This window comes from Aulostomus chinensis, chromosome 19 (assembly GCF_037954235.1).
Source record: "Aulostomus chinensis isolate RoL2024-O1b breed Wild chromosome 19, RoL_Achi_v1.0, whole genome shotgun sequence".
NCBI classification, from domain to species: Eukaryota; Metazoa; Chordata; class Actinopteri; order Syngnathiformes; family Aulostomidae; genus Aulostomus; species Aulostomus chinensis.
This window is the reverse complement of record NC_141338.1, coordinates 7,531,699-7,541,066: the sequence shown is the minus strand read 5'-3', so window position 1 is coordinate 7,541,066 and position 9,368 is coordinate 7,531,699. Positions and strand designations below refer to the sequence as shown.

The 9,368-nt window shown below is 44.4% G+C and overlaps 1 protein-coding gene across 1 annotated transcript; it reads right to left on the bottom strand.

The window, feature by feature from the left end:
* Positions 1–8,797, bottom strand: alpk2 (alpha-kinase 2). Its single transcript, XM_086188239.1, has 10 exons — positions 7,100–8,797; positions 4,670–6,101; positions 4,437–4,584; positions 3,713–3,840; positions 3,595–3,639; positions 3,210–3,508; positions 1,750–1,838; positions 1,448–1,665; positions 1,317–1,365; positions 1–1,232 (listed from the first exon to the last, which is right to left on the bottom strand). Exons 1-10 carry the CDS (start codon positions 8,795–8,797, stop codon positions 1,022–1,024), a joined length of 4,317 nt encoding a protein of 1,438 aa, XP_086044365.1. The 3' UTR covers positions 1–1,021.
* Between the last annotated feature and the right edge of the window lie 571 nt (positions 8,798–9,368).

The window sequence follows — 9,368 nt, the reverse complement described above, 5'->3', positions numbered from 1 at the left end:
TATACATATATGTGTGTGTGTGTGTGTGTGTGTGTGTGTGTGTGTGTGTGTGTGTGTGTTCATGCCTGTCTAGAGATGTTACAAAACAGTTTGTTGCTACTATACAGGAGGGTAAATTTGAGATGAACAGATATTTGTACACAGGACACATCTTTACCCAGCAGCATCTCTTTAATAACAAGAATCTCCCGTTAATTTCCAAACTGGCTTCAACCTGAGAACCATGTTGGTAATTAGGATTTAAAGCAGATGCTAGAACAATACAGTCAATTACCTGCAAGCAGACTATAATGGAATAACTGATGTGGGTCTGAAACAACACCAACTATTGAACTGCAGGTTCGAGCTGGATAAGTTCAGGATAAATCCTTAAAAAAAATGTTGCCAAATCAACTCAACAACCCCCCTTAAATTCAAATAAATCAAGAAATCTTTACAAATTCAAAAAAAAAAACAAAGGCACACGAGCAAACTGTGTACAAAATGTGCCCCCCCAATATTAACACGAGTTTGTCCTGCATCAGTATATTTAATACATGAACATTAATCATTACACAATTAAAAGAAACATTTATGTGCAATACTCACACACACACACACACACACACACACACACACACACACACGTCCCACTCATACTCAAAATAATACGTATGCCATCCAATCAAACAATTAGAAAAAGCTCATTAATTTAATGAACTAACAGTTCCGACGTAGAAAAACTATAAACAAAATTCAGTCCCACCTCATCAGCAGTCTAAGACTTCACAGTTCATCACTGCAGATAAACACATCAGATTTTCAAGTGTTACTGCATTTAATAAAGTTTCCTTCTGTGGTTTATTAAAATAAAGCATACAGAATATCACTAAATAAAATGTTTCTTTTAGGGTGAGTTGACCTGTTGATTCTGCAAATTCTCTTTATCCGAGAGATGATCAACGTCAGGTAAACTCGTCTTTCTTCTCCTGTTCACAATTTCAGTCAATCACCAGCCCCTCAGTCCAGGATTCTCCCTCTATTAGGACTTCCCCTTCATCACTGATGGGCCAAAGGTTTTCTTCTTGGATCCAGAAGAAGGTTGTGGTTTGGGTTTTGGAGCAGGTGCCGGTTTCCTGGGTTTCGGCTGGAGAGATTTGAGGCCCAGGATCTCACAGTAGGGGTTACACTGGTGTAAAGCTTTGAACTGGTCAATGAAGGAGGTTGCGCAGTTTCCTTTAAAGCCCTTATATCTGGAGGAAAGAAAGGAATTTATTCGTATGAAGCGAAAATAAAGAATCTTTTACTGATTCTTAGAAAACAAATAAAATGCTCACCCTTTCTTACAGGTGGCTATCCCGACATCAGTGAGCCTCATGCCGACGCCTGAAAACCACAAAAAAGCTTCAGCACAAAAATTCGCACGCTGATATTTTTTAGGGTTTTATATTAATATTTCTTTCCTGACCTTGCATGTCAGTAACCAGCAGGTTACCATCAGTCTTGTGGTAAACCCAGTGCTGGAAAGCACAACATTTGCGCCCCGCCTCTGAGTCGCGTCTCATCAGGTTGATCTCTTTGCCATCCTTCACTGAATACTTGACAAAGTCCCCGATCAACTCCTCCTCCAGGGTGGCGTACGGGATGTCGTTGGACGGACGGTGAACCAGGTAGATGGGAATGATTCTAATGGAAATTTAATGAAAGAGAAGTGAGCATTTCTGAATATTCTTCATGATAGAAAATATTTTAACCACACCTGACACTCACTCCGGGACTTGTCCGAAGGCCTCAACAGCCTGGGCTGCAGCCGTGTACTCCTTGATGTACTCTCTCGCTGTGTTCTGAACTTGACACTCCTACATCACATCAGACTCAGTTTATTGTCACCCAAAGGCGAAAAGAAATTCCACACTCAATTGCCTGATACAGCTATCACAACATTCACAATTACTACTGGTTGATCGTAATAATGGCACACTTCAGAATTAAGAAGCACATATACATTTGTTGTATATGTGCGCTTAACTTGAGTAGTCCGTCGTCCCAATGGACGCAAGTGAGAGCGAGGCATTGCAGCGTGCGCCCCGCCGCCAAGCCTGGGGGGGTTAGGCTGCAGCCAAGGTCTCGGCGCTGCCACCCCAAGGGAGGTGGAGAGGGCAGAGGCGGGATTTGGGTAGAGGAGAAGGGGAGTAGACAGAGAATGAACAGACAGAAAGAAGAAGAGGAGGAGAGAGGAGGAGTGCGACCGCTCTCGCCGAGTCCCAACCCAGTTTTTTGATCAAATCAAAATTAAAGCACAATGAGTCAAATCACATGTCGAGTCTGTTTATTAAACTTTTACTGGCTGGTGAAATAACACTGGAAATGTTAAACTTTTTTTTTTTGTAAAGGATAAATCTTTTCATATCATTTGTTTTTGATTATACATGTCAAGACAAAATAAAACAAGAAAAAAACAACAACACGGTTTTCACTCAATATTCATTATTAAGGGAATAAAGTCTTATGTGATGAAAAGTCTCATAATGTGTTTGTTTTTTTGTTGGCATTTTTACATACAGTTTTCTAAACTCTAATTTAAATTTTACATGGTTAAAGTGTGTCAGCGCCTTAAGGTTTCAGGTTCCACATTAAAGGAATTGTGCAGCATTTTTGTCTCCACCTTCTGGCAAAGACAGGTACTACCAACAACCATATATGTCAGAGACGCTATCGTTAGCTTGCTCTGTTGTTACTGTTCTGAGTATCACACATCTGTGATAATAGAAATTCCACGATTCGATTTTGATCTCTTTGCTCTGTTCACATTTCGTCACCTTCTTAAAATTGTCGGCAGGGTAATTTTTGTCAAGTTTTTCAGAAAACACAAAAAAACTGAAGACAAAACATCATAAGGATTTGATTTGGGAAAAAAAAACAAAATTGCCAAAAAAATTACTCAGGCAATCATTATAAAAAGGTGGCGGATTGGAAAATCTAAAAGAGTCACATGATTAACTTCGACGTCCACGTTCAAGTTAGCAAAGGGCTAATGGGTGGGAACATTCACCGTATACATCCTCCGGCAGCTGGCAGGATGTTGCCACCGACACAGACAACACTTACCATCAACGCAGGAAGCTCAACCTGCTGGCAGTGAGTTCAATAAGTGTAGCAGTCAACAGGCTGCATGTTAACCTGACCAATGATGCTGCCTAGTGGCCAAGATTTAAAGAATCATTTCTTACCTCCACAGCCAGAGTGAAGTTCTTCTGGATGAGCTCATCATTGTTCTTGGTCCCGTAGCTGATGGCGTTGTGTACTTTGAGCACACAGGAGTGTCCCGGCAGCAACAGAGGCACCTGACCCGCCTGCAGCTTAGTCCGGAAGGCCCGCCGGTGCATCCCTTCCCCAAAGTGGGTTTTTTCTGTGACGATGCTGACAGGATGGTTCTCTCCAAAGTGTTGCTCTGATAAGAAATCCTCTTTGAACAACAGCCTGGAGCAGTTGACGTCTTCCTCTTCCATCCCCACCTCAACAGCCGCGTCTGGACAGGAGGAAGAGCGCTTTGGTCGAGCTGAGTTTTTATTATCATGAACTAAACATGGAACTTGCCAGGAGATCACAACTCACCTGAGATAGTTTTTGGAGTTGGAGGGATGACGATCTCACTGAGCACTGCAGGATAGTCAAAAAGAGGACATGAAACAAAATAAAATGAAAGAATGTAATCAAAATTTAAAACAAATACCTTCATAGGTGAGCAGGTAGTCCAGTGTGACTGATCCCTGCAGGCTGCTGAGGCAACACTGGTACTTGCCCAGGTCTTTGTGTGAAGTGTTGGAGACGGTCAGCGACACTCTGCTCTCGTCCCCTGCACTTCAGAGAAGAGGAAGAAGAAACACTCCGAATTCATAAACTATGAACTCTGCCATTAGATTCTAAATCAAAAATTTGTGTCATTTAAAAAAAAAAATGCCTAAAACAAAACACAACAGCTTTATGGTCTTTCCATCGGTGTGTGGTTGCACATTAAACTTAGTCGAGATGGTCCAAAATAGGTACTGTATCATTAAAAGCTCAAAATCATTTGTACATTTATGTTTAGAACCTTTCGGTTGATGTTCCCTTGCATACAAGTAATTTAGCAGTTGAGATATTGAATGAAAGTAGCATAAAGTAGCAGACACAGAAATAATGTACTTAAAGGAATAAATGACTGAAACCTTTTTGCAAACAGTGTAAATGCATTGTCAGACTAGGTCAAACAAAGCAGTACACTGGAAACAGCTCTAATGATGTATAACAGTGAAATGAGTAATTGGGATGAGGTCACAAATTTATATGAATACCGTATTATTATAAAATGTATTATAATATTGGTTCCTATGTGCCAGTGTTTGAACTGTTGTGAGAGTAACAAAAGTGGAGGGGACAAGTGGAGATGTGAGTTGTGTGGTAAACTATCATTGTACCTCCTCTTGACCTCAGCCAGGGCGACGCCCTCCCTCCTCCAGGTGACCGTGTAGTCGCTGGAAACAGCTGCAAACTGACACCACAGACACAAACTTTGGGGGTCTCCGCTCACTGACGCCGCCTGAATGGGCTGCACCACCTTGGGGTCTGTAAATGATGTCACGTACTTTTATCATGATGTAGAAGAGAATGAGCATTTCCACACGTGTACCATGGGGGGTTAATCTCGTACCTTCTAGAGCTGTTTTTTGTTTGACCACTTCACTGTACGCTTTCCTCCGAGTCGCTCCGACATCTTTGGCTGAGTCGCTCTTCACCTGAGTTGAAACTCCTGGTGGCTTTGCTAGTTTAGTCTCCAAAACACTGACGAGCTTCCCGAACTTATCCTCTGACAGGCGTCGCCTTTTAACAATGTCATCATTCAGAGGACTGGTTTTTGCTGGGTGGTCCTCATGCTCTGTGTGATGTGGAGGTTTCCCCCCCTGCCGAGGCTCCGGCTGCGGTTTCCCAGCTCTCCCTGGGGGATCACTGTCCTTCTGAGGTTTTGCAGCTTTAGCACCCAGCTTGGCCTCAAACATATCGATCCTCCCTTTCGCTGTCTTTGCTTTTGCTCCGTTCTCTACCTCCACCGGTGGCTCTACGACACTCTTCACTCCTGCTGTACTCTGCCCGTGTTTCTTCTTCTTCTTGCCATGTGGTTTAGCCTTCTCAGCAGCAACACCAGCCTCAGTCACTCGTTTATCCTGCTTGTCTTCCAGCTCAGGAGCCATATCTTGATTTTCCGCAGGAAGAGTTTCTTTCTGTTTGCAGGTCTGCTGAGCCAGGACATGATGAGTGTCCTGCTTCTTAGACGTCTGATGATGTTGAACAGCTGATTTTTCTTTTTTGGAGCGGGTTTTGCTCTCTGAGGAGCTCTTGTTTGTTTTGTGAGGCATCTTTTCAGCTTTTTTCGGATTTAGCTCAGCTTTTTCAGATTGTACAACAGACCTGGAGACAAATGGGTCACTTAAGTCCAAAGTGATGAACGCAACCCGGTTTTTTGCTGAGATTACGAAATGATCCGCAGCGACATCAGACAGGCTCGAGACCTCTCTGCTGAGGTCATTAATCCCCTCGATGATTGTTTTTCTCTCTGTGTGCAAGTCCTGTTGTCCCTCTGCAAAATCAATTGTACTTTCCTTTTTATGAATCAACTGCTTGTCTCCTTCCAGATATGGAGTGTCAGTAATCCCATAAGTGGTCGGCAAAGGTGATACATGATCCCGGGTGAGGTCTCTGTTGTCACTGAAAGACTCTTTGGCACTAGTTTGATCTCCTTCCAAACTGGTGCTTGTCCTACATCTGAGGGAGGAGCTGATACTGAGAGGAGCTAAGGGCATAATAAACTTAGGACTCCCCCACTGTGGCTCCACCTGACCTGTTCCGTCAAGGTCTGCTAAAGTGTCCAACGACACGTGAGTGGGAACATTAATGTGCCACCCAGGTTCTCCGTCTACACCCTGCACGTGGGAGTTCCTCAGTGTCTGAGTGGCGAGGGAATGAAGATCTGCTGAAGCTTCAATTCCATCATGATCGACCACTGCTGGCTCGCAGCCCTGTTTGGTCTCCGATGTGGGCTGGACACGATGTTCCTTCGTCACCTCACACACTCCATCACTAGAGGGCTGATAATAGAATAATGTTTTAAGAAATTATACCGTTCTAACTTTGAACTATTTAACATGCAATTACATTGAAGGCAGATACTAACGCTTAATTCTCCTGTTCAACACATACCTTCCTATAGAGCCACAAAGCAGACCTTCATGAAACACCATGCTTCTATCTCCAAGCCCACAGTCCATATGTCCTGCATGCAGCTGAAACCTTCAGGGTCTCTGTTATAAACAGGAGCACCAGCTATGCTGAGCGCACCCAAGCCACTCAAAGCAGTCTACTAGTCCCACGGACCTTTTGGTGTCCTGATCCTGGGTTTTAAGGAGATGCTGAGGGAATGGGTGTACTAAAGGGTTTGTATGAAGAGAGAGAGAGAGAGAGAGAGAGAGAGAGAGAGAGAGAAAGAGAGAGAGCTGGCAAGGGAAGGTCATGTTACAGTCCTCAGCTGTGCTCTCCTCTCACCCCTCCACCCTGACACGCCACGGATGCATGCTATTATAATTGAACTTTAAGCTATTATTAGATGCCATTTCTGTCCATCTGAAGTTTTCCTCTCAGGCACTCCTGTTTCCTTTGGCACACACGGCTGTCACTCTTTAAGATGGAGGCCAAAGGACTTAACCAATAATACAGAATGAAAGACAGCCGTGATGAAAAGAATGGCTCTAATGCAGAGCGGGGTGACAATACCTGCGAGTCCTCATACATGGACTCTGTGTCCCTCCTGACTGGCTACCAATGCTGTAGGTATGACAACATTGACAAGGGCAGGACCTCGAATTTCTCACAAAGTGCATGACTGATTTATCTGCTGGCCGGCACAACTCATGCAAAGGTGATGCTTTCTGTTACGAAGGGTGAAATCTTTCCACTGCTGCTTTCATGCCAAACGCCTCATGAAAGTGGTGCATGTCATATATGAGAGTGTGTTTAGGTATGGGTCAGCATTTACCTGTGACATATCCACACACAGTTTCAAGTAGGGTTATAAAATAAAGCATCTTACCTGTTCTGATATCAGCTCTACAGATGTGTCTTGCCCAATCAAATCTGTATCCTCTATTATTTTCAGGGTAATTTGCTCTTTACTGATAAAAATCTCTCCCTCCAAAGATTCAACGCACAGATCGAAATGAGAAAGGTCCAGATCAACAGTGCATCCAGGGGTCAGTGTGGTAGTCACACCATTGTATCCTCCAGGTGAAGTCATGGATGAGTGCTGGCACATGGGACATGGAGCTGCTTGTGCCTCCTTTTCCTCTTGGGTAGTGGCTGTTGAGTCACACAAGGATTCAGCACTCTGGGAACCCTCGACCTCTTTCAGCTCAGGTCCTGCAGCCTCCAGGCGGAAGGACAGATGACTCTGCCCAGAGAGGACTGGGCTCTCTGGGATGTTTTGTTCTTCCAGAAGTTGATCCTGGACTCCCATGGCTGGCTGTGTCTGAGCCTCCTGCTGGTCTCCTTTAAGAGTCTCGGAATCAACGTGCGTATTCACCTCTGCTAGCGCCTGTGTCAGAGCATCTATCTCTGCCCCTATCTCTGTGAAGGAAGATGTGATTTCTTCTGGTGAAGCAGTGATGAGCTCAGTCCAGTCTGAGAGTGCACTAGCCCAGCTGTCTACTGATGACCACCTTTCAACCGGTGGCCCCCAACCTTTGGTGTCATCGCCGGACCAGCCAATCCTGCTGCTACCTTCAGCCTTGTAACCTGACACTTGAGTCTGTTCTGGTTGGAGAGTGAAGTCATTGGTGGCTGAGAGCCCCTCTTGTATCACACATTGATCCATCTTGCCCAAAATATCAGGATTATCTGTATCCTCGCCTGCCAGATACTGGCATGCGTCGAGCCACAGCTCAATAGGACTGTCACTTCGCTTTCCTTGTGAGGTTAAACCATTGACCTCCACCTTCCCGTGTCTCACATCATTTACTGACATCAAGTCTGTTTCACAGGCAGCAGTTGGGCTCGGCCCTGTGTGTTGGCTCACGTCTGACTCATTGTCCATCACAGCCCATTCCTTCACACTGCCCTGATGATGTCTCAACACCTCAGCTGAATCATACCTCAGGACTTCTACTCCCTCTGTATGTGTGAATGTTGGGTATTCAGGACCTCTAATCTCCTGGGGATCTACATTTGGGCTCAGGATGACATCCCGTGTGTCACTTTCAAATATATAAAGGTCTGGCATCGGCGTTACATCTGAATCACTCTCCAAACTATCCGACTGATGCGATAATGATCGGAAGGAGGCTTGACTGTGTTCGGAGCTGAAGCTGGGGAGAGGCTGCTCTGTTGAACTCTCAAAAGCAGACAATCCCCCAAAAGGTTGAAGTGAAGACTTTTCTTTTAAGACTGATTCATGTTTGGAGTAAAGCTCGGATGAAGGGGGAATAAGTTCAGGAGATAAAAGAGGTAATATAGGTTCCGATGAGTCACAGAAGCCGTAAACCCTGAGATCGTCATCCTTTTGTGCAGGCTCTGAGCAGAGTGAAAAATTAAAGCTTGATGATAAAGGTTTCAAACAGTCTGAGCATTTGGAAATGTTTGATAAATGTTCAGAAGGTTCTGAGAGATCTGACACAGTCTCTGTTCTAGTCTCATTATGAGCAGACGGGTGGTGTCCTGTGTCTGAATCTTCAGTTTGATTGTGAGAGACCGGCGACAGCGTTTGGTTGTCGGTGCACGGAAGAGTCACGTCCATCTGGACTTCTCGGTGTGTTGCTCTGTGAACTCAAACAGCGATTTTGGGTTGGAAATGACACAGTTCTGGCTGCAGGGTCAAGGTTCCTAGATTTTCTGCTTTCATCTCCTTCCCAGGGGTTCAGCTGTACTCTTGAGTTTTTGATTCAGTCCCTGTAAAGTAATGCATGACAGGGGAAAGTCTGTAAATGACCCGATCAAAGCATGTTTACCTTACCTACGACTGCATCAGAAAGGAGGCCCGCTATCTCCCCCTAGCTGTCCCTTTGTGTGACATGTTTATCTGCGCTAAAGTAGATACCCTCTTTAAGCAGCGCGTTTCATCTATTTTAGAAGCTTGTAAAGGACTCTTAAAATACCTTATCAACAGGGAACCTTCCTGTTGTTTTGACTTTGTAGCCGATAAAAACGTTGGTGTGTTGCAGGAACGGGTATCAGCACATGCACTACAACTTCTCTCTAGTGGTCTGGGCATGTATATGTATACCAATCACCCATGTCCATTCATTTTTAACAATTAACATCGTGAAGAAAAAAAACACAAAGGAATTTCAAGTTCACAAACCTGAAGT

Bases quoted from the DNA above. Each gene is read 5' to 3' on its own strand.
- alpk2 (XM_086188239.1), bottom strand. From the start codon at position 8,797: ATGGACGTGACTCTTCCGTGCACCGACAACCAAACGCTGTCGCCGGTC. The intron at 3,640-3,712 runs GTATTTGTTTTA...ACTATCCTGCAG, and splicing joins CTACCTGCTCACCTATGAAG to TGCTCAGTGAGATCGTCATC. The intron at 1,366-1,447 runs GTCAGGAAAGAA...TGTGGTTTTCAG, and splicing joins GCTGGTTACTGACATGCAAG to GCGTCGGCATGAGGCTCACT.